This window comes from Plecotus auritus, assembly GCF_963455305.1.
Source record: "Plecotus auritus genome assembly, chromosome: 8".
Lineage (NCBI taxonomy): Eukaryota > Metazoa > Chordata > Mammalia > Chiroptera > Vespertilionidae > Plecotus > Plecotus auritus.
Window position 1 is genome coordinate 68,365,158 of NC_137782.1, and position 24,564 is coordinate 68,389,721.

General features: G+C 50.4%; 1 protein-coding gene across 6 annotated transcripts in view; it reads left to right on the plus strand.

The window, feature by feature from the left end:
- Positions 1 to 19,290, plus strand: part of SMOX (spermine oxidase) — a 37,932-nt gene extending 18,642 nt beyond the window's left edge. Inside the window, exons 2-9 of one of the 6 annotated variants that reach the window (XM_080683394.1) lie at positions 7,985 to 8,218; positions 10,498 to 10,724; positions 11,562 to 11,601; positions 14,526 to 14,699; positions 14,860 to 15,619; positions 16,314 to 16,474; positions 18,285 to 18,374; positions 18,815 to 19,290. In XM_080683394.1, coding sequence (XP_080539520.1) covers positions 10,576 to 10,724; positions 11,562 to 11,601; positions 14,526 to 14,699; positions 14,860 to 15,619; positions 16,314 to 16,474; positions 18,285 to 18,374; positions 18,815 to 18,952 — 1,512 coding nt within the window. In that variant the 5' untranslated portion in view covers positions 7,985 to 8,218; positions 10,498 to 10,575 and the 3' untranslated portion in view covers positions 18,953 to 19,290. The remainder of the gene's footprint in view (positions 1 to 7,984; positions 8,219 to 10,497; positions 10,725 to 11,561; positions 11,602 to 14,525; positions 14,700 to 14,859; positions 15,620 to 16,313; positions 16,475 to 18,284; positions 18,375 to 18,814) is intronic. The other 5 variants (XM_080683395.1, XM_080683390.1, XM_080683391.1 and 2 more) reach the window with 5 other exon arrangements.
- The last annotated feature ends 5,274 nt before the right edge of the window (positions 19,291 to 24,564 follow it).

Below are 24,564 nucleotides of genomic sequence, written 5' to 3' on the forward strand. Positions count from 1 at the left end.
TCTAGTTTCATCTTTTTGCATCTTCCTGTCCAATTTTCCCAGCAACATTTGTTGAAGAGACTGCCTTTGCTCCATTGCATATACTTGCCTCCTTTATCAAATATGAATAGGCTAATGGTGTGGATTGATTTCTGGGGTCTCTGTTCTGTTCCATTGGTCTATATGCCTGTTCTTGTGCCAATAATCAGGCTGTTTTGATTATAGTGGCTTTGTAGTATAGTTTGATATTATGATCCCTTCAACTTTGTTCTTCTTTCTCAAGATTGCTGGGGCTATTTGGGTGGTGCCATGGTTTTGAGGCTGGTTTTCTCTCCAGGATCAACCCTTCTAGGAGAACTTCCTCCCAGGGAAGTGAGTGACTGTGAGTACCATTTCATATCCGTCCTCTTGTGCCCACAGCCTGGTGTGCTGTCCCCAAGGGCAGTCTGGCACCAATGTAGTTAGCCAGGATAGTGACCAACTTTGTGGTTCCTTACAATCCTGTGGGTGCTGACTTCCTGGAGGGGGGATCCCAAGTTGGGGTGTCAGGTACTGCTTAGAACAGCCGTGGGCAAACTACGGCCCGCGGGCCGGATCCGGCTGTTCTATCCGGTTCTCTTGCTCTCCCCTCCGTTCCTTTACTTTGAATTTATATTAGTTCACACAAACACTCCATCCATGCTTTTGTTCCGGCCCTCCGGTCCAGTTTAAGAACCCACTGTGGCCCTCGAGTCAAAAAGTTTGCCCACCCCTGGCTTAGAAGGAGGGAACCTAGGCCATGGGTGTCTCATCCTAAAGTTTGCTTAAGGGGACCACAGTGAAACCTGTGCCTTTATGACTTTTCTCAGAGACACATGAGGCTGGCTAATAGAGTCTGGGGTCAGGGCCAGCCTTGTTAAGGGTAGGAGTGATTATTCCCATTTTACAGATGGGGAAACCAAGGCTTAAGCCAATGGACTCTCCAAAGGCCACACTGGTTAGGGGCAGAAGTTACTGTCTGGACAATTTTGTCTCCTCCAGGCGTGTCCAGAGGTGGCTTAGTCATCATATAAAACCCTGACCTGTCTCTGGGCTGAGGGGGAATGGGATTTGCCTGCCTCTGTGAGATCTGGGATCTTAGTGGAAGAATGTGGTCCCTGCTGGCAGACAGGTGACTGCCAACCCTGCCAGATAGGACATCTATGGGTAGATACACACAAAGATGGGAAACTAGGGCATGAAGTGTGAGGAGTTGGGGTTGGAGATGGAAGCTGAGCTCACATTTCCAGATTTTGAAAGTTCATAGGAGATGTTTAGGAGCCATCAAGACCAGCACTTGATCTGCTCTATTGTCAGAGCGTGATCCATTCACATGCTTTCGCTGAAGGCAGGATCTCTAGGGTGGAGTTTGGGGTAAAGTTGTTTGGGGTTGGTATGGGAGCAGGAATTCAGTCTTAGGCTCTGTCCTGGCCCATCCCCACCTCTGTTTCTCTTTCCAGCCATCAAGACTGCCAGCTGAACTTTATGCCCGTCAGAGACCTTACCCTTTCTCTGGCTTTTTTCCATGTTTGCTTCCCCTCCTCTGTCCCCAAGTAGGCTTCTAGCCAGAGGCTGGTGATCTTCAGGGTCTGTCCCTGAAAGGCAGCGATAAGCTGAGGTCTTGGAACAATCCACCTGGGTCTCTCTGGCCTTGCAGAGCATCATGGGAAATAGAGACTGGCCCAGAGTGCTCACCTCTTCAAGAATGACACTAGTGCTTATGAGGGCCATGCTGTTGGCTTTGTCCCCCCGGCCGCCCCCCCAAATATATAGTCAAAGGCTGCCTCTCTCCATGTAGTACAGGCTTCCCACTTCAGAAAAGGCTTACAAAGACTTTCAAAGTTGTTCTTTTAGGGACTTTACACATCTGGCTGTGGGGAAGAGATGTGGCTAACAAAGACGCTGTGCTTGGAGAGAAGTGTGAGTGCCAAGAAGGATGATGGGCCCTCCCCAGAGCCTCTTCCTCATCTTGGTCTTGAGGGGGCTTAGCTGGTGAGAGGGCTCTACGGAATGAGGCACCCATGCCTTGTTCCTTTTATGATCCCATCTCTGATACCTGTCCCTACCCCCAGAACTGGGTAGGTTGAGACAGTGTTGAGGGTAGTCTGATTGATGTCAGATCAAGAGTTGGGGCCAAGGTTGAGGCAGGGGTCTGAGTTCAGGTGAAGGCTGGGGTTCCTTAACTGAAATGGAGCTCTGGGTCCTAGGAGAGGTGGCTCCCACCTCTGTACTAGTCTCTTTGGGAGCTTTTTCCTTTCGTTCTCTCTCTGAGTCCCATTTTATAGATGAGAAAGCTTGAAGACTAAAGGAGGTAGGTAAACATCTGATGGGACTTAGACATGTCCAGGAGGCGGGGTACAGATGCTGTGTCTCTGGGGTGAGTTCAGATGTGTTGGCCAGGTATTTCCCAGAGAAGGTGTCACCTGGCAAGGGAGAGACTGAGCTGGGGCCTGGGTCTCTGGGCTCCCAGGCCCGTGTTCTCTCCCTCTCCTTGTGTCTCCTGCGCTCATAGGCTGTCCTTGTCCTGTGTCTGCCCCTCCCACCCCCCATCAGTCACTGGCCAAACCTGGCTCAGCTATCCTGCCTCTTTCACTTCCTGGCTGGCTGGGCAGGGTGAGGAGGACTGGGGAGGGTCTGGCTAGGAGGAGCTCAGGCCCAGCCCCTTCCTGGGGTTGAGGGGTAGGAGGAGCCTTGCAGGCAGACACAGAGCCCCTTTGTCTGGGCCTCTGTGCAAAGCAGCTGGTCTGGGATTTCTGGGTGTTTTTACATCTGAAGAATAATTGCATTGTCTGGGGGCCCCTCGAGAATCCAAATCCCTCCCAGACCTGCCAGGCAGTCCAAAGAGATTCCCTTAAAAGCCCCCCTCCCCTCTTGTTGGAAGCTGAGGCAAAGGGTTCCCTCCAGGGAAACTGAGGTAGGGCTGCTGCCCTCGAGCACTGAGCACTAGGAGTATCCATTGAGAGGAGAGACTTGGAATTCCCCAAGGTTGGTTGGGGAGGGTGCAGGTGGCCCCCAGAGCCCTGGGAGGGCTCACAGGAGCTATGGGGCTCAAAAGAGGGGAGGAGCCTGCTGGTTGGAAGGGGTGGGCCTGTTTGGAGTGCTTCAGCTGGTGGAAGCTGGACCCTGAGGGGTGAGGAGCCAGGTGGGCTAACTGCCGTGGCCATGCTCTTCTCCTCTGGGAAATGAGTCTTGCACTTGGGTGACCTTGAGAAAAGGACAGGAGGCAGACACATTTAGGAATAGCCCGTGTTGTAGTAGCCACTGTTGGGGAGGGAAGTGGACTCCAACACTAAGGAGAAGGGGCACCTTGTGCTGAGCTGGACCGTGGAACCTCCTTGCAGTTCACTTCTAGGACTGTGGCCCTGCTCAGTGGTCGTGGCCCTGCTCAGTGATCATGGGGCTTAGCCTCACTCTAGAATAACAGGCAACAGCATTTCCTGGGGGTGAGACACCCATGCTTTGAGAATAGGCAGGGGGAGGGTAGTGGTGATTGCAGAGCAGAACCCATATAAGAAACTCCCATTTCCAGGGTTTCTGTTGCTTTAGGAAACATCAGTGGAGCAGGCCTTGCTGGTGGTTCAAGCAATAGACAACTGTGCAGCTACACAGCTGCACAACCACAGCGCTCCCCACAAGGGTGTGCATATAAGAGAACCGAGAGCCAGATTCTCTGATGTGTGCAGGAGGGACGTTTCCCACAGGCCTTCAGCTGGGCTGCACTGTGGATGTTCAACTTTAGTGAAGTTGGGGTATGTGTGTATGTTTGAGGGGGTGGAGTGCAAACTGAAGCCACAAAGGTCAGCTAGGTCCAGAGGGTCAAGTACTAAGTAAGGCCTTCCTTATGCCTGGTTCAGGTGGAGGAGGCAGGCCCTGTCTGGGGGAGTTGAGTGTAGAGGCAAAGTTATTTGGACTGCGGAGTTGGCATGGTTTGACCTGATGGATAAGGGCGGGTCTTCCATGAAGGATGCCTTCAGTTTTGAGCCCGGGAGTGCTTGGCACTCCAGAAACTTTAACTGCCATGGGGAAAGTGTAAGGCGATGTGTGGTGACCCCAGCTCAGTTCTGGGCATTTCCAAGAGGGGCTGGGCAGGGTCATATGTGGGAGGCCAGGACTAAAAGATGTCTCTGGTATTTGGTGATTGGGAGGCAGTTCTTGGAGGGTAAATCTCAGGGTGACATGAAACTGGTGAGGATATTGAGAAAAGGTGGGTGGGGAAGTTGACACATGCTTGTCTGCTAGTGCCCGTTCCCGTTGGGTGGCCTCCTGGTGTTCATTCATCCTTGTTTGGTGACCCTGCCAGGGGACAGGGTTTTTGTTCCCTGTGTCCTCTCTCCTCCCCCTGCTGCCCTCTTCTTTCCAGTTTGGTTTCTTGGGCAGGTCATTCAGGGCAGTATGGGCTCTGGGCAGCAGGGGGAGGTGGTGGCCTGCAGGCTGGAATGGGATGGAGGATGGGGGTGGGCAGCAGGGCATCTTGAATGGTGGTGAGACACTCATGCAGTGTCTGGCCTGATTCCTTGAAGCTGCCAGTCTTGGCCTGCTTGAGGACTTGGGGACGCAGGCTCCCACCCCCATTTTGGCATGTGAATAGGAACAAGAAGGCAAGTGCTATTGTCCTGTGCCCCTGCCCATCTCCTCCCCATCCCTCCTCCTCCTTCCAACCCTCTCCTCCTCCTCCCCCCTCCCTCCTCCTACTCCTCCCCCTCCTCTTCCCTGCCTGGCTGAGCCAGCACTTTTTTTCTTCTCTCCTTTATCTGCTTGAAAAGTACAGGGTGTTCTGTTTCTCCTGTGCATACAGATGAAGGAGCGGATGTTATTTATTTATTTATTTCCCCAAATCTAGAGAAAGGCAGGTGGGCACTGAGGAGCATTAAGTATTCTTCCTCAATAAGGCATTTTCTCTTAAAATTAAAAAAAAATTTGAAAGGGAAAGATGACATAAACCAATGGAAAATAAATTGCTTTCCCCACCCCCAGTCAGATAACAGAGCACCTAAAAGTCCAGTTCAGCGTTTAACTGGGGCCCAGCACACAGTAGGTGTCCCTGGACATAATTTTCTCTCTCCCTTTCAGTTTGGACCCCGAGGTGTGTTGGCTCCAAAGGCCGATACGGGGCCATGGGCCACTGACTCCTTATCTATCTGCCGTCAGTGGGCTGTGTGAGTGGCCTCTCTGGCTTCTTGAGGGTGCTAGGGGTTGACGGGATTAGCTGTGAAGGTCAGGGGTGCAGGTGACCTATATGGCCCACTTACCTGTTTCTACTGTGGCACCCCAGGTGTGATGTCTGAGTTCAAGGTCTCTGATACTTGGGAACTCAGGATTCTTTCTGTGTTCATCTTGAAGGCAAGCTGCTGGCCTGTACTTCCCACAATCCATTACTGAACCCAGTCACAAAGACAGTCTGCTCATAATTTAGCTACGGAACTTTACAAATAATTTTCACACATGAGGCTCTTGAGAATCTTGTGACATCCACATAGGGCCTTATTTGACTGTCACAACAGTGTAGTGGGGGGTTCTGTGATGAGACCAGTTTCATCCCAGCCACACTCTGAACTCCACAGGAGCTTTTTGAGAAGGGGTTCCACCAGTTAGATTTGAGAATCACTGCATTGATCCCATCCCTTTATTGTATAAAAGTGTTTTTTTTGTTTGTTTTTTGTGTTTTTTTGGGGGGTGGCCTAGGGCTGGGGGTGGGGATGGAGGCCAAGAAAAAAGCATGTAGGCAGAGTGCCCCCAGCCCTGGGGAACAGGCGTGGGAGCAGGGAGGGCAGCAGAGCCACTTCGCATGGCGTCATTGGGTGCCCAGCAGTGGTGACGTCAGTGGCAGCTGGCAGCTAGGAGCACCCGGTATGTTTACAAACCTGCTGCAGAGCAGGTTCCTTGTCTGCACTGAATCTCTGACCCTTTCTCCCTGCTGGCTGCCCTGGCAGGGGGTGCAGGCAGCCATACCCTCACTTCTATCTACATTTACTTCCCTGTTAGAACCTGTAGCGGGGAAGGAGAAGGGGAGGAAAGGACTCCAGGCAGCCCTGACCCCCCATGTGGCTGGATAGAACATCAGGAGGGGGTGGGGGAGGGAGTGTAGAGGGACAGAAGAAGGAGGAGGGAGGAGGAATGGGAAAACCCGGATACATTCTGAGCTGGGGAGTCCCCTCCCAGGAGCTCTGGGCCATGGCACCACCTTCCGGCCCCCTGAGGAATCATTTCTGCACTGAGCTGGCTGGGCCTGGGGAGTTTGGATGGCATTTGGAGGCAGTCCATGCCCAGGTGTGGTGTGGGCAGGTGGAGTGGGTGGAGGAGGGGTGAGGAGCAGTTTCTTAGCCTGAGTATATTGAGAAAAAGACCACTTTGCTACACCTTGACATGTGTGGAGAAGGAAGTCAGTGTGCTGGTGTTATTTTTTTTTTTTTATAGGGAGCCAGGAATGGATATCTGAATGGTTACTGAGGTATGCACACACATACACTGAATGGCACAAATCCTAAATATCCAACGCTGTGGATTCTTATATGTACATTGTAACTACCATCCACACCAAGGTACATATTCTTCCACCCCAGAGAGTTCCCTCCTGGCCCTGTTCAGTTCCCATCTTGTCTCTGTCATCACAGATTGATTTGACCTCTTTGTGAACTTTACATGAATGGAGTCATACAGTATGAACTCTTGTATCTCTGGCATCTTTTGCTCAATGCAGTGTTGTTGAGATGATTGCTGAGAACTATTTCCTTGCGTGGCTATGCTGTATATAGCATGATAGATTTATTCTTTCTCCTGTGGCTGGACCTTTGGGTTGCTTCTGACTATTTTAAATAAAGCTGCTATGAACATTCTTTAGCATATCTATTTGGTGGAATATGCCGTATCAGGTACAGGTGACAGCTTTTTAGATGCCCCCTGTCTGCTGTCCAGCAACCACCTTCCACCCATATTTGCTCCCTGTTGTTCGGTCCTGGATGCTATTGGAGTCTGTAACTCCTGCCACTGAAACCTCAGCAAAGGCAACTGGAATCTAAGTTGCTTGGGCCAGGGAAGCAACCCATGAACACCTTCAGACCTTTGTGGTCACTCTGGGAATAGAGAGGTAGCCTCTCCCAGCCCTTGGGCCAGATTCAGGGACCCCTTCGCCTCCTAGCCATCAGCTCCCTCGCCTGGCGTCTCTGAGCAAGCTGGCTTAGTGTAACTGTCAATTTGATGTCTGGCCTCTGGTGCCACGGGTCCTCACGGTTCACTGTTTCCTGGGCTCCTTGCTGCTTTGTGGTGACTGAGGGGCTGGATGGCTGGGGAAAACAACCAGAGGTCTACCCGGAATAGCAGGGGCTCATCCAATACCGGCCTCGTGGCATTTTTGGGGGGAGGGCGGGACTAGGTCCTGCCCACCAAATTGCCACCTCACTGAGGCTGTGAAAGAGCAACAGAAATCCAGAGGAGAAGAGAAGGGGCAAGAAAGAGAGAGTGTGAGGGAAGAACTAGGAAGGGAGGGAGAGTAGAGGGAGAGTATCTGGGGTTGGTGTGAGCATCCTGAAGTCCATGCAAGCATCCTGGGGTCAGTGTGAGCATCCTCAGTTTGGTGGGGGCTGAACCACAGTGGCAGTGCTGGCCCAGCTGGTCCAGTGCCAGGCAGTTTCTCTTGACTTTGACCTTCTTGGTCATTCTCTCCCTGACTGGCTCTTGTTTCTCAGTCTTGGGCAAGAGGTAGTGCCTAACAGGTTTTGGGTGGATTGATGGCTTTCAGGGGCTACAGGTGGGCCCCCAGCTCTCCTGCTTGCTGGTGAGGGCCCACAATCCACCCCTTCCTTCTTCTCTCCCTTTCTGTGTCTCTTCTTCCCACCCCACATCCTTTGGAGATGGCTTTTATTTCCAGGTCCTTGAGGAGGACAGGGAGGGCTCGAGGGCTCCCTTTGAGAGCAGAGCCCGTGAATGCCCCTTGGGGCAGGTGGGAAGTGAAGGTATAGTAGATGAGCTATGACCTTCCTGTTTCCTGCAGGTTCCTAGGAGGCGAGTGCGGACGGTATGCAAAGTTGTGAATCCAGTGGCGACAGTGCGGATGACCCTCTCAGTCGTGGCCTACGGAGAAGGGGACAGCCTCGTGTGGTAGTGATCGGTGCTGGTTTGGCTGGCCTGGCTGCAACCAAAGCACTTCTGGAGCAGGGCTTCACGGATGTCACTGTGCTTGAGGCTTCTAGTCGCATTGGAGGCCGTGTGGAGAGTGTGAAACTCGGTGAGTGCCACCTCGGCCCAGCTACCTCCCAAAGTCACTTCTTTTCCCCAATGCCTTGGCCTTGCCTGAAATCTCATTACTTTAGCAGCTTCTCTGGGGGTAGTTATTCCATCACGCATGCTTCCTGGATGTTTTCCAAAAGCTTCCTTTGTCCTCTCCGTAGCCCTCTGAGGTAGACAGGATAGGGTTCTGGCCTCCGTTTTTGGAACATGACCTAGGATTCAGTGTTTAGGAGAGAGGGGATGCCCAGAACCAAGTTCTCTTAGCAGTGGATGGACCAGTTTCTATTTCACTAAAAGGGGAATTCTGTGAGCTTCTATTAGTCATTAACTTTTGAGTGTGAATTAGTGTATCATGACCAAGAGTTAGCTGGCACAATAGGAACTCAGGGCAGTGGAGGTGCAAGGGGGTTTTGGGCCTCCTTGTGGGTTATGGCAGGTCTCTGGGAAAAGGGTCTGTCCAGGTTGCAGAGTAATGAAGACTCTGGAGAAAGCAGCCAGGTAAGAGACTTACCACAGCGGTGGGCAGATTACACCATGGATTCTAGAAGATGGGGACTTGCCTGAAATGCCACTGGAGGCCAGGGCTTCCCAGCCAGGGGGTCTGGCCATGGAGAGATTGAGCAGGTAGGGACCATGCACTGTGGGCTGTATTGACCATAGGATTTTTGTTCCCTCACGGGCAGCAAGGCCAAGAAGATTCTGTGTGTCCACTTTTGATGGATGGGCGAGAAATGTAGGTGGTCAGGCTTAGAATAAGCAGAGGTTGAAGACACCTGGGTACTTTCTTCTTTCGGAGACTTTGACCACATTAGGAGTCTTCCCCTATAGCATTTACTGGATAGCATACATGAAGTTGCATCTGTTGTCCCCTGGCACACACAGGAGAGTATGTTAGCCGTAAGGATGAAAGTGCATCCAAGGCACTTGTAAATGCGGGGACAGCCAGCAGGGAAGGGCGGGACTCTTTGCTTAACACCTGATTGGCTGGCCTGGAGTCTTAGAGAAGGGGCTGCTGCATTTGTGGTTCTTGAGTCTTGATAAGACATGCAGAGTCTGAGATGGAAGCAGAAGAAGGGAAGACAAACAGCCCAGTCTCAGTGGTAGCTGACAGCTAAGACATGCTGTGCAGTGAAATGATGGTACAAGTAGTGAGGAGGGAGAGATGGGGCTTCAGGAGCCTGAGGGGGTGCACAATTGGGCAGGAAGCTTCCCTGGGAGAGGGAGTTTGGGTGGGTCTCAAGTGTTGGGGGAAGTTGGATAGTAGTGAGAAGGATGAGGTGATACTTATGGAATGATATATGTGAGGAACACCAAGGCAGACCTGCCAGGAGAGGGGAGAGCGTGTCCAGGCAAGGGCATATGTGCATGTGTTGTGTGTGCTGACACTCAGGGCTGAAAGCCCAGGCTGCAGTTGGGCTAGCTGCAGTGTGAGATTGTAGCTGTGAATCTCAGTGATAAGAGCAGGGGTCAAGGACGAGAGGCTCCAGGGACACTGTGTGTAGACCTGGAGATAGTAACTGGAACTCTTTGGATGCAGTGGTGTAGCAAGGATGACACAGGCAGAGAAGCATGTGGGAGAGGATAGGAAATATCCTCAGACTGGGACCTGCTTTGGGCTGCCCCATCTCCTGGCAGAGCCTGGTGGATAGGGCTGTGGCACTGACCTTGCAGCTGACCTCAAGCTACTCCCCTTGTTCCTGTTTTTGCTGAGTGTCTGGAGCCAGGAAGGGTACCATATTCCTGGACATCACCTCCCAGTGGCTGTGTGACTTGGAGCTCCCTGCTCTGCCCTGAGGAGGGTCCCCAGACTTAGTAGGGTATCCAGGATGTTGGCCCCATTCTGTCCCTATTGGGAGCTAATACCAGGCAAGATTCTTAGGGAGCCTCAAGCCTGAGGCTCTAAAGATTGATTAGTAAAAAATGCCCTCAGTGCCCACCAGGAACCCACTAGAAGCAGGGCACTGGGTTTTCAGCTTTTGGTGCCCTCTGGTCTACCCACTTCTAATTAGTCCAGTGTGGTGACTCTGGGGCAAATCACTGAGTCATTCAGGTAGCAGTTATCTCAGCTATAAAGTGGAATCCATTTTGTGCCACATACAGTTTCACTGGGATATTTTCACTGAAAACTTTGGTTGGTTGCCAGAGGGGGACCCTAATCCCCATCTTGCCTTTTGTGGGGGTGGAATGATTCTTCTGGAGGAAGGAGGGTGAGGCAGTGTTCTAGCCCTCTCTGAAGAAATCCCTACCCCTCTAAGGTCTTATTGTTGTCACCATCAGGACACGCGACCTTTGAGCTGGGAGCCACCTGGATCCATGGCTCCCAGGGGAATCCCATCTATCATCTAGCAGAAGCCAATGGCCTTCTGGAAGAGACAACTGATGGGGAGCGCAGCGTGGGCCGCATCAGCCTCTACTCCAAGAATGGCGTGGCCTGCTACCTTACCAACCGTGGCCGCAGGATCCCCAAGGACGTGGTTGAGGAATTCAGCGATTTATACAACGAGGTGAGGTGTTAACAGGCCAGCTAGGCATAGAGTATGGGGGCAGGGAATCCCTTGGCAGTGTGCAGGAAGTCTTTTAAGATCCTGGTCATGTCTTTGCAACAGCTGCCACTCTGTCAGCCCTGCATTTGGAATATCAGGACAATTTGTGGATAGAATGAAGATGATGAGTGGAGAACTACTAGTTAAGAGATTATTGGTACACATGATTAAATATTTCCCCAGAAAGGCCTTAAACATCTTTTATTAGATTTATTACTAGGTACTTAGGCAGTGATTATTGTTATTGCTTTTGGATACTCTTGTAAATGGTAATTTAAAAACAATTTTATTTTCTAGTTGTTTCTGGCATATAACTGATTTTACATATTGATTTCAACTACCTTGGTAAATTATTATTTTAATTCTAATGCTATATCTGTTAATATGTTATATTAATTTATATTCTAATAATGTTTTTGGAATTTTATGTATATAATTCTATACAAAAATAGATGAGAATTTTATTTTTTCCTTTCTAATCCTCAGACCCGCATTGTCTAATAGAACTTTCTACAATAATGGAGATGTTTTATACCTGTACTATCCAGTATTGTAGTCACTAGCCATATGTGGCTCTTGAGCTCTTGCAATGTAGTAGTAAAACTGAGTAAGTAAATATTTAATTATTTAATTTTAAATTGCTACAAGTGTCTAGTGGCTACTGTATTGAACAGCACAGCCTAAGACTATTTATTTTTCTTGCTTATTGCACTGGCCAGTATCTCCAGTATAGTGTTGGATAGAAGTGGCACACATCCTTGTCTTATCAGGTTTTTAAAAATATGTCAATATTTTTAGTATCTTTCAGTGGTGCTGTGAACTGCACTGGACAAGCAAGGTAACATGTAGGCCCTGTTTTCTGATACCTTGTGTTTATAGTATAACAACCCTTCACTCTAGGTCCATAAATTGGCCAACAAACACCTATTGTACATTTTCTGTGGGCATGGGAAAGGAGATATGACCTTTGTTTTGGGGTAGTTCCTGCTCAGGGAGGCTGGCTCAGTGTGTGTGCACCCACAAGGAATGTTATGTGCAATCCCATGGTATTATGTGTTTTCACTCGTGCGAAGGACTGAATTATTAATGAGTAGATAAGAACTAGTATTCTTCAAAATGGAACTTCCTGGTCTACTGGGAATCAGTCATGCTCTGATTGTGAGTATTTTAAACATGGATGCCTTTTGAAAATGACCTTCAGGGTCCATGACTGACTTGTTCTTTTAAACCCTTAAAAATAGATCACCATCAATTTCTGCTGTGGGCTTGATTTTTGAAAATCAAGAGTGTATGTTGTAGAAAGTAAGATGGATAAGGTGGGTTATTAGTCTGAGTGGTGCTGCTTTATGTGAGAAGGAAAGGGTGTTAACCATGAGGTCCAGAGATAGATTTCCCTGTGTGGCTGTTAACCAGTGCTGGAGGCTGTTCTAAAGTGGTGTGCTCTAAGCACGTGAAGCCCTGCCTGAGGGTGGGTCCCTAGCAGATAGGCAGCCTCCCTCCAAAGGTGATGACTTTGAAGGGCTTCTCATTTGAATGCATTATATTTGTTAACAAATAAATGAGTTGCAGTAGTATAGAGCTCACTCTCTGGAGCGAGACTACCTTGGTTCAAATACCAGTTCAACCCTTTATTAGTTGTATAATCTCGGGCAAGTTATTGAGGCTCTCTGAGCCTTACTTTCCTCATCTGTAAAATGGACATAGTTATACTTACTTTATAGTGTCATGAGGACTAAATGAGATCCTGATGAAAAGTGCTTAATGAGAATCGGGGTGAGTATTAGCTGTTATAGGCTTGTCTCATTTCCCTTGGGTGACATTAGAAAGGTGTCATTTGACCCAGGTCAGGAGACTGTACCCATATGAAAAACCCATATTCAGTTAAGGCTGTCCTTGCTGGTGAAGAGTCACGTAGAGAGACTGAATTTGTTACTCAGCTGGCATTTTGGCCTCTAGTCAACATAAGGTAAGGACTGGGTGGGTACCATGTTGGTTATCACCCAAAGGAAAAACACATGGAGGAGGAGGCAAGTTGAAAGCCTGACTCCTTGGCAGTAGTACTGGGTGAGGAATTTGCTGAGAACTCTAGTTAAGGCCAAACACCCAGCATCTTGTGACTGAAGGGAGGAAAAATAAACAATTCAACTCATTCTTTATATTTTATACTTCAGAGACGTTTAATTCATGTTTATATCTCATGTGGAGATATATGGTTGGGAGTGGGCATTGCCACTTTCCTTCCTCCACCCTGCTGCCCGAAAGTCTGTGCCAGGGCTGGGTTAAAGGGCAGACTCATTCCCATGAATGTGTGTTTGACCACATTGAGACTCACTTTAGGAAGGGAAGCACACCATTAATAGGCACCAGCCCCAGATGTTTGGCCAGGGATCCTGCATTTCCAGTGTTCCGGGAGGGAGAGTGGGTGTGTGGTTATGCTCACAACCCGTCAGTGATGCCAAGGCCTTGGATAAAGTCCAGAGTCCTTGACAAGCCCCTTAGTCCCTCATGCTGAGCTCCTGCCTGCCTTTCCAAAGTTATCTCTTTCCGTGCTGTTCACTTCAGCAACATTGAACCACTTTTAGCACCATGCATCTTACGTTCTCTCTCCCTTCTTCCTCTCTTTCATCTTTGAATATGCTGTTCCTTTTGTCCGAAATACCTTTCCTTTCCCTCCCACTGCCAACTTGACTCTATCCGGACTGTCCATGGTTATCTGGGTTGATCTCACAAATCCCGGGCTCTTTGCTGTCACAGCACATTTTATGATGTCTCCCCAACTTTAGGGCAGGGGTTTAGGACTATGGCTGTCTAGTTCACTTTTACAACCTGTGTCTGGCAAAGAGCCCAGTGAACGTTTGCTGATGAATGTTGGGGCTGAAGCCTTGCCCTTTGGGGAGTCCCATGCCTGATCCAGGACTGGCTTCCTTTCCTCAGGGAGACCTGCCCAGTGTTTGATGGGGGTGATATACCACACAGGCAGGAAGGCAGTAGGCCAGGGGTTGTTCATTTCTTTCTGTTGATGAGATGTGGGTTGAAGTTCTTGACAAAATATGCCCGTGAAATGCATTTCCATTCCTTGGCACACTGGGACCTCCCTGCCCTCCACATACCCTGCCCCAACATGGCATCTTCCTTACCTGAGTCTGAGTCCCACAGTAAAGGGAGCACCTTGTGTGGATCTGAGCAGAGCCAGGCAGCGTCTCCTGGGAGATCAGACTTCAGGGCCCCTTCTTCTCTGTCTTCCTCAAAACACTAGCCAGGCCACCACCCAGACTGCCTCTTCGGAGAGAGTGAAGCAGACACGCTAGGGCAGAGGTGGAAGGGAAGTGCTTTGTGCATTTGGTTCTTGAAAAGGGATTAAGTGTGCAGATCTAGGTTCTAAAGTGGGTTGTCGGCTTGGCCACGTAGAACCCATGAGGGATGGGTCCTTTCCCACAAACTGTACAGGCACCAAACATATCACTTTCTAAGCAGGGGCCCAGCAACAGAGCCTCCAGGGCCCACCCCAGCTCCCTCACAAGCCCAGGTGGCCTTAGAGGGCAGCGTCTGGAGGAGGCTGGCTGCCCACGGGAGCTTGCCATCCCTGAACCAGGACCCTGTTGAGTCTCAGTGCAGTATTAAGCACCACCTTGAGGCACCAAGGGAAGAGGGGTTGTGGGTGTGGCCTATCTGGGGACATCTGGGAAGTGTTGGGGCCCTTCGGTCTGAGATGGAGGGGAGATGAGGGAGTGTATTTTCAGCCCCCTGGGGTCTCTCCGGCAGGTCTATAACTTGACCCAGGAGTTCTTCCGGCATGGTAAACCAGTCAATGCTGAGAGTCAGAACAGCGTGGGGGTGTTCACCCGGGAGGAGGTGCGCAACCGCATCAGGAATGACCCTGAGGACACGGAGGCCACCAAGCGCCTGAAGCTCGCCATGATCCAGCAGTACCTGAAGGTATCTTTGCCCGGTGGGAGCTCAGTTGAGTGTAGGTGCCAGAGCGAGGAAGACCATTCTGGGGAATCTGGGTCCGAGGAGGGCACGCTGCCCGGAGGTCCAGCGCCGACCCCTGCCCAGCCCTGTGAGTCACCTGGCTTCTCTCTGGCTCTTCCCGCAGGTGGAGAGCTGCGAGAGTAGCTCGCACAGCATGGACGAGGTGTCCCTGAGCGCCTTCGGGGAGTGGACGGAGATCCCCGGCGCCCACCACATCATACCCTCGGGTTTCATGCGGGTTGTGGAGCTGCTGGCCGAGGGCATCCCGGCCCACGTCATCCAGCTGGGGAAAGCCGTCCGCTGTGTGCACTGGGACCAGGCGTCTGGCCGCCCCCGGGGTCCCGAGATTGAGCCCCGTGGTGAGGGTGACCACAATCATGACACCGGCGAGGGCGGCCAGGGAGAGGGGGAGCCGCACGGGCACGGGCCGGACGAGGACGAGCTGTGGCCGGTGTTGGTAGAGTGCGAGGACTGCGAGGTGATCCCGGCGGACCACGTGATCGTGACCGTGTCGCTGGGCGTGCTCAAGAAGCAGCACGCCAGCTTCTTCTGCCCAGGCCTGCCCGCCGAGAAGGTGGCTGCCATCCACCGCCTGGGCATCGGCACCACCGACAAGATCTTCCTGGAGTTCGAGGAGCCCTTCTGGGGCCCCGAGTGCAACAGCTTACAGTTTGTGTGGGAGGACGAGGCGGAGAGCCGCACCCTCACCTACCCGCCCGAGCTCTGGTACCGCAAGATCTGCGGCTTCGACGTCCTCTACCCGCCCGAGCGCTACGGCCACGTGCTGAGCGGCTGGATCTGTGGGGAGGAGGCCCTCGTCATGGAGAAGTTCGACGACGAGGCGGTGGCCGAGATCTGCACAGAGATGCTGCGGCAGTTCACAGGTGCGGCCCTGCGCCCCGCTGCCTGCTTGTGCCCGCCCCTCCAGCCACCCGCCCCGCCCCAGCCATCTGCCTCTCCCCAGCCACCCACCCGCCATCCCCTGCCAGACCCTCTGAATCCCATGAACCGTGTGGCCGCTCTCCTCTCCACAGATTGCGAAACTGAGGTGGCACGGCCACTGGGAGAGCTGCCACCAGCTGCCACGTCTCAGCCTTGGGCTCCTAAATTGTGGGCTCTCTCCCCCAGTCTGGAGCCTGAGACACTCAAAACCATAGGCTCTGTGTTCTTCTAAGGGCTGATGGTAAAAACTGGGATGCCACCGCAAAACCTCAGATTGCCCGCATCCTATCCATTGCCTTGCTAAGAGGTGGATTTGTGTTTTACTGTCGGATTCTTTTAGTAGAACATCTTTCAGCCACTATCCTGGGAAAGCCCCACAAGAACCCCTGAAGTTGGAAGGAATTGTTTCTCGGGTAGGAAAATTAAGGCCCGGGGAGATGAGGTGTTTTGCCGGGGTCACAAGGAGGCAAAGGGTACACAGCTTGAACTCAGCCTCCCTCCTCCATCCCCCAAGCCTCTCCACAGCAGCCTGGCCCTCCTGGAACCCCGGAGGTGGACGGGAGTGCTCTACTCAGGGTGTCTTTGTGTGGCCATTTCTTATCCTCCTTCCTCTCTGCTCTTCTGACTCTCCAACAGGGAACCCCAACATTCCCAAGCCTCGGCGAATCCTGCGCTCAGCCTGGGGCAGCAACCCTTACTTCCGAGGCTCCTATTCGTACACGCAGGTGGGCTCAACTGGGACCGACGTGGAGAAGCTGGCCAAGCCCCTGCCATACACGGAGAGCTCCAAGACCGCGGTGAGTGTGGGGGGCAGGCTGAGGAGGGGTCTGGGAGGGCTGGTTGTACATATTCTGCTTGTGTGTTTGTCCAGGCAGAGGAGGGGGGAAGTGTATTCACAAAGGAGTGCCAGGTGAGACAGGGGTGGAATACCTCTTATAATGGAAGAGAAAACAAGAAATTGTGCACTTAACATCTGGAAGAAAAGATGGAATCAAACGCTTTCTTGAGATTATAAAAATAGCTGTTTAATGCTGCGCTGTCCAATATGGTAGGCATTAGTCACACTTCATTTGATTAATTAAAATTTAAATTAATAAACTAAAATTTTAGGTCTCCAGTTGCACTATCTACATTTCAGGTTCAGTAGCCACTTGTGGCTGGTGGCTACCATGTTAGGTTATGTAGCTATAGAATATTTCTATCATCATGGGAATCTCTGTTGGAGAGCACTGATTCAATGAAAGTAAGTTTCCCCAGTATGTTTTCACTCCACCTGCCAAGAGGTTTTAGGATACAAAACTGAGAATACTTCTCCTCCCCCAAATTATATCAACTATATAATAAATAATACATAGAGAAAGATAATAAGTAGGAGAGAAATAATTATATCTATTTCTGTTCCCATAAAGTATTTTTGAGTCCCTCTCTGCACACACAATAAATGCTAAAACCCCGACAGAATTACATGTAAAACAATTTTTTTTGGTGGAATTGGTGCTTCCACTGGCCTCTCTCCATCCGCCAATGTGGAGTCAACCAGCCAGCAACGTGCGTTATGCCTGCCCTGGCTGTGCTCCGGGGGAGAAAGGACAAGGCCCTCACTGCTGCTGCAACCATCCTCCTAAGAAGCAAAACAAAACAAAAATAGCTGTGGCTTAAACAAGACAGAAGTTTACTTCCATCACACAAAAGGAAATCCAAAGTAGGTGTCAGGACCTCAAACCATTAGCAACCTGCTTCATCTTCAAGGCCTCTTAGTGGTCCAAGAGGCTGCTTCTCTCATCTGCATTTCAGGTTGCAAGGTGGGGCGGGGGGGCTGGGGGAACACTTGGGGCTGAATCAGTGTCTTAAGCAACAGTACACTGAAGCTGATTGGCCAGAACTTAGCCACATGACTATACCAGCTGCAAGAGAGGCTAGGATACATCATTTTTATTCTGGATGGCAGTGGACCCCATTAAAAATCAGGGCTTTGTTACTGAAGAGAAAGGAGAATGGATGTGGGAGTAGGCAGCTTGTCCTCTGCCATAATATGAGTCCGCCCCTTTCAGTTTCACCCACTCTGTGTGCTCCTTGTTGGTGGGCTAAAGCTTCGCTACTCGAAGTGGGTGGTCTGTGGACCAGCAGCCCCAGCATCACGTGGGAATGTGTTAGAAATGCAGACTCTCAGTCCACTCCAGACCTGCTGATTAAAAACTTTACTCCGCCAGGGTCCCCAGTTGGTGCTTTTGCACATTCAGTTTGAGAAGCCCTGGGAAAGTCCAAATTCAAGCGTAAGATGTGAGCACTTGTGCTTTGCCTGGAGCCCAGCTAAACAGCCTGGTTTCTCGAGGTTGAGGCCTGGCTGTACCAAAATTGTCCCTGTCCCCTGAACAAGGTCTGCTTTGGTGCATTTTTGTCCCCCTTGCCTTCTTCCTGCCATCCTTTGCCTGTTTATTTACCCAGCGTTTCCAAGAAGCAGTCCAAAGGTCCTGTCATCTGGGAAGCTTTGTGTGTCCCCCCCAACCATGAGCCTCTTTTCTAGGCTCTCAGCGCCTCACTCAAACACCCATCACGTCACATATGACACCGTTAATAATTGGGTTTCGTGTCTGGCTTCCCCACCAGCAAGGAAGCTCCTCAAAGCAGCAGCCTGGTCACCTTTTATCTTCCAAGTGCCCAGAACAGTCCCTGGATCCTAACAGGGGCTCCATAAAGGTTTGTTAAATTACCACCTAACTTTATCGAGTGCTAATGTTCTTCCAGGTTCTAAGTGCTTTAGATACATTATTTCACTTAATCCTTCCAACCACCCTCAGAAGCAGTGGTATGAACCCATTTTACAAATGAGAACACCAAGACTTAGGGAGGTTAAACTGCTTTCCCTGAGTTCACTGGTAAAGAGGTACAGTGAACCTCTGAGACTGCAGAGCCAGAATTTCTAAAAGCCTCAGAGCAGACAGAACTGAGGCCTGCTATTTGGGGCAGAAGCAGGGGAAGGTGGCCAGGTGGGGTGGGCAACTCCTCATCCTGTGGAAGCAGCAATACCTGCTTACTCATACCTCTGACTTAGAGTATGGATGGGGATTTCTGGGCCAGATAGGTAGACTCTTGGCCTCTCTTGCTCCTCCACCCTCATTTCCCTATCCCCCTCCCAGCCCATGCAGGTGCTGTTCTCAGGTGAGGCCACCCACCGCAAGTACTACTCTACCACCCATGGTGCTCTGCTCTCTGGACAGCGTGAAGCTGCTCGTCTCATCGAGATGTACAGAGACCTCTTCCAGCAGGGGACCTGAGGTCCCTTGTTACTGCTGAGTGTGTTCCTTAAAGAACCACTAACTCGTGACTGCCAGTCCTGCCTCTTGATGCCATGTGCCCCTAATTTCCTAATCCTCTGTAGAATGATTTGTATCTTTTGTAGAGCTAGGCACCCTGACTGGCTTCAGACCTGGTCCTGTAGCTTTTCCTTTTCTCCATGCCGGGTGGTGACTAGGGCGGGGCCTGTTGATTTACCTCTGTGCTCTGACCTCCGACCTACCATGCCACCCCTCCCCTCCTACCTTATTATTGTAAGTGCCTTCAATACTTTGCATTTTGGGATAATAAAAGAGGCTTGTCCTTCCTGTGCTCCTCAGCTCCTCCTGTTTTTTCTCAGACGTGTGTGTGTGTGTGTGTGTGTGTGTGTGTGTGGTTTATTACACTTCCTTTGAGTGAGAGGATGGTGCGGGGAGCTGTGGCCTGGCTGTGCCTGCCTTGACTGGAAGGGATATCCTCTCACTCCTTTGTGGTGGTTTGCCTTCGTACTGGAGAGACCCCTCGGGGATAAGGGCCCCTCACTGCCCAGCCCCAGCTCCTTCAGGATAGGCCTGGAACTGCCTCTGGCCCTTTACTAGGCTTCTCAGGGCTTAATTGGATGACATGGCCACATGGATGAAGGTGCGTTGCGTGGGAGAGGACACCTGTTGTGGCCCCATGCCAAGCTCAGCTATGTGAATTATTAATCAGTATCACCTGGCTCTGGGGCCCTGGGTCAGGCCCTCGGGTGGCCTCTGTTGACTTCTGGGAAGGTGATAGTCTGGCCATTTTTGGGGGCAAGAGGGTATCCCTAAGTGTTTCCCACCTATTGTGTTCAAAGGGCCTACCCCTTATTGGGGGGGTAGTCTTTTCTGCTCTTTTTGCTGAGTAAAAACACACACATAGACAAACACACCCCTTACATACTTACTCCCCCACCCCACACAAATACACTATCTCACACCCTTCCACCTACACACAGCTGCCTCTACACACATATGCATTGAATCCGAAAGAACATTTAGTCATATTTTTACTCCAGATTTCTATTGATAGAGTTTGAATGTTATAGAATTGAGGGGTTGGGTGGTGGGGGAAGTTGTGAAAAGTGAAGTGGGTCCCCTGGTTTAACTCTGTATGAGCTTAGATTGGGTCTCATTCTTGGACGTTTAGGGCACTGCCCTTGACATGACTCTACATCCTCTCCCCCATCACCGCAGGTTATGATGGGACTACAATGTGCAGACACACCTGTGCACATGCCCGCCTGCACCCACCTACATGCACACTCACCTGCACGCACATGTCTAACAGGTATCTTGCTCTGCCAGGGTTGATCTTCATGGATTTATGTCAGGGATTTATATTCACTGGATGCACCGACTTAAAAATATCTAAGTATAGACATGAAAAGTATTTTGAATAGAGGGGCTATTGATGTGGTTCTCAAAGCTCAAAAGTTATAAAAGGCTACACTGAAACATCTCCCCACAGACCTGCCCGCAGTACGATTGCCAGTAGTCTTGTGTATCCATTTCTAGGTATGTCAGTAGAGATATATAACCTTCTCTGTCCTTTTTATACAAAAGTGACAAAGTAGCCAAAACCGGTTTGGCTCAGTGGATAGAGCGTCGGCCTGCGGACTGAAAGGTCCCAGGTTCAATTCCGGTCAAGGGCACGTAACTTGGTTGTGGGCACATCCCCAGTAGGAGGTGTGCAGGAGGCAGCTGATCGATGTTTCTCTCTCATCGATGTTTCTAACTCTCTATCCCTCTTCCTTCCTCTCTGTAAAAAATCAATAAAATATATTAAAAAAAAAAAGTGACAAAGTAGTCATCGTGTCTAAATTTTGCTCCTTTTAGTTAAGATAATGTATCTTGGTGCTCTTTCTATAATTAGGATTTAAACAGATGATATAAATTTGGACCTTACCTGGTCTCAGGTTACTTTGTGGGAAGCACCTTCTATTAATTTCACCTCGGGAGACACTGACCCCCGCGTGGACCCTCCCCCCGTCCTGGGTTTCCCCTGCTGGCTGTGATGGGATGGACAGAAGTGGCCCATCACATAAGTAATGGGGAAGAAAGTCACAAGTAGATTCTCAGGATCACAGGGGTAGGGATTTTAAAGGACTCCTTGAGGATGAAGAGGCCTGAAACATTGTATTTGGTGACTGCACGTGGGGCATTGGTGTGGGCAAGAGGGAGGGAGAGAATATTTGCTCAGTGCTAACCACCTGCCAGGCAAGATGTCAGTTGTAAATGCTGGACATCTCAGGCTGGGGAGGGTGATACATCCCCATGGGGAAGCAAAACCTCCCAGAGTTAGTAATGTCACTCAGGGAGGTGTCACTCAGGGCGGTGGTGATGCTGAGACTTGAACCGCAGTCTGCCTGGTTCCATAGTGCAGGCTCATTCTATTGCACAATGAAAAGAACAGGCTTGTGCCATCCAAAAGAAAATGGAACAAAACAGAAACGCCAACCCCCCTCCTAGGTCATTGCTGCAGAGAGTGGAAATGGGTACAGCCACACAGAGACCGTGTGGCAGATTCTACTAAAGCTGGTACATACCCACCAGCCTTCCCACTCCTGAGAAATGATGAGTGCATGCATGCGTCTACCCAAAACACGCACTAAATGTTAATAACAAAGCAGTTTGTAATAGCTAAAAACTGGAAACAGCTCAGATGTCCATCAATAGCAGAACGGATCAACTGCAGTACATTCATCCAGTGGAATGCTAGCATACCAATAGAATAAAATGAGTTGCTATTTGTGACATGTATTGATCTCAAAAATAGGTTGTGTGAAAGAAGCCAGACACAAGGCTACAGGCATACCTTGTTTTATTGCACTTCACTTTATTGTGCTTTGTAGATGGTAAGTTTTTACCAATTGAAGGCAAGCCCTCCACCAGCAAAAAGATTATGACTTGCTTTATTGAGACACTCACTTTATTGTGGTGCTCTGGGACCAAACCACAGTATCTCTTAGAAGGTATGCTTGTATATACCATATATTTTCTTTTTAAAAATATATATTTTATTGATTTTTCACAGAGAGGAAGGGAGAGGGATAGAGAGTTAGAAACATCGCGATGCGAGAGAAACATCCATCAGCTGCCTCCTGCACACCCCCTACTGGGGATGTGCCCGCAAGCAAGGTATATGCCCCTGACCAGAATCAAACCTGGGACCCTTGAGTCCGCAGGCCAACGCTCTATCCACTGAGCCAAACCGGTTAGGGCCATATATTTTCTTTTATATGAAGTTTAAGAATGTGCAAAACTAACCTGTGATGTTAGAAATGAGGGGATGGGTAATGCCTGGGAGGGAGTGTGGGGGTGCTTTATGGGTTAGAGAAATGTTCCATATCTTGATCTAGATGGTTATATACTGAAGATTTATGTACTTTTCTGTGTGCATGATATAACTCAATTTAAAAAGTTTAAAAAAGAATCTGAGGATACTCTTCTCTGGCTCCTCCCGTCCCAAAACATAGTGTTGTGTTGGCCCAGAGAATTTCTTCCTTGCAACAGAGATGATGCATTGTGAGAGCAGATAAGGGAGGAAGGACCTACTGATGCCCTGCTGTCTGCTGATAGGGACTGGCCTTGCATTTACATAGGATGAAACGTTTACCAGACCCCTTGCCTGCATCCCCTCCTCTGGGCATCTGAGGCCTCATGAGGGAGGCGGGGATTGTTTACCAGCAGAGGACATCCAGGTTCCCAGAAGGACTTGTGTGGGGTTGTGTCATCTCAAGGGGAAGGAAGTGACCCTGGGAGGAAAGTGGGGGTGCCTTGGGGACACAGGTAGGTACCGGTGCGGGAGGGGTGGCCCTGGAGAGTTTGCCAAAGCAGCCTCCATAGAAAATACTTGTGTAATGTGGGTAGCACTTATGAGTTGCAACTTTAAAAGCAGATTCATCCCGGCCAACATGACTCAGTGGTTGAGCATCGACCTCTGAACCAGGAAGTCACGGTTTGATTCCCGGTCAGGGTACATGCCCGGGTTGCAGGCTCGATCCCCAGTGTGGGGTGTGCAGGAGGCAGCCAATCAATGATTCTCTCTCATAATTGATGTTTCTATCTCTCTCCCTCTCCCTTCCTCTCTGAAATCAATTTTTTAAAAAAAGCAGATTCAAAGCAGATAAAGAAAAGCAAGAGTCTTTGAAAAGGGAGGCGAGATTAGATGCACCAGGAGCAACACAGCATGAGTTCCTCGCTGGGACTATTTCTGAAGTCGCTTAGACCTTGATTGAAACCCAAAGGCTTCGATCAGGGGTGGAAAATGTGGCATGCTCAGGCCAACACCAATGCCAACACCTGCTCTCCAATTCCTATCACCTGTGGAAGGTCAGTTGAAAGGAAAGTTCTTTCCTGGCACTGGATTCTATGTAGAATTGTTTGCATTGTTTCTTGTGCTATCAGCATCAGTAAATCCATGGGCAAGGTGTTCAGTTGTGGTTTTGTGGAAGCCTCAGAAATGTTCCTTCAAGGGGCCTGGGGCACTTGGCAGATACTATCTTTGCTGCTACTGGACAGACAGGTGAGCAGTATGTTAGCTCCCACTTCATGAGAACCATTTGGAATGTCTGCCCTGCCCACAAATGTAGGAGTGAAGCGTCTCTGGTTTGAGTCACCCTGCATTCACGGGGGCCTGTGAGGATGAGCCCAAGGGTAACCCTAAGGCGCAGAGTGAGGTGGGCTGCTTGTGCCGTTCTCCAGAGCTGCCTGTCTGATGAATGGTCTGCCGAACATAATGGTGGTGTTTGTAAGAGGCAGTGCTTTATCATAATGACTGGCTGGGCTGCTTGTGGAGGCTACTCGTGATTTGTGCAGGAAAATCAAACAGAAGGATTTGTGGCCCTACCAAGGTGGCATCGAGGACATCTAAGCTCATGTTAGGTATTTCATATAACAGAGAAAGGGTTAGCCTTGGCCAGTGTGGCTTAGTTGGTTGAGGGTCATTCCATGCACCGAGAGGTTGCTGGTTCCATTCCCAGTCAGCACACATGCCTGGGTTGTGGGATCCATCCCCAGTAGGGGGTGTGCAGGAGGCAGCCAATCTATGTTTCTCTCTCATTGATGTTTCTATCTCTCTCCCTCCCTTCCTCTCTCTTTCTAAAATAAATAAAAACATTTTAAAAAAGGAAAGGGTTGGTCACAGCCCTGCTTCATCCTATCTAATAAAGAGTGAATATGCTAATTGACCATCACACCCTCACAAAGAGGGCGGCACCCACAGCTAATAAGGAGGGAATATGCTAATTGACTGCCACGCCCTCAAAGATGGTGGCGCCCACAGCCACATGATGGCGGTGCTCAGTCCCCTCAGCCCTGCCACTTCGCGCGCCTGCCTCCGAAGTTCCCCCGTCCTCTCAGTCCCCCAGCCTCACAGGGCTGGCCGGAGGCACAGGCAAGCCTCGGATGGCGGCTGTCCAGCTGTCCAGGGCCTCCCAAGGCTCAGGTAACCAGGGCCGGCCGAGGCTTGCGCTGCTGGCAGTGGCTGCAGCAGAGGTGTGATGAGGGCATTGCCTTCCCCTGATCACCGGGTCGCCTCCTGCCCCTGAGGGCTCCCTGACTGTGAGAGGGGGCAGGCCAGGCTGAGG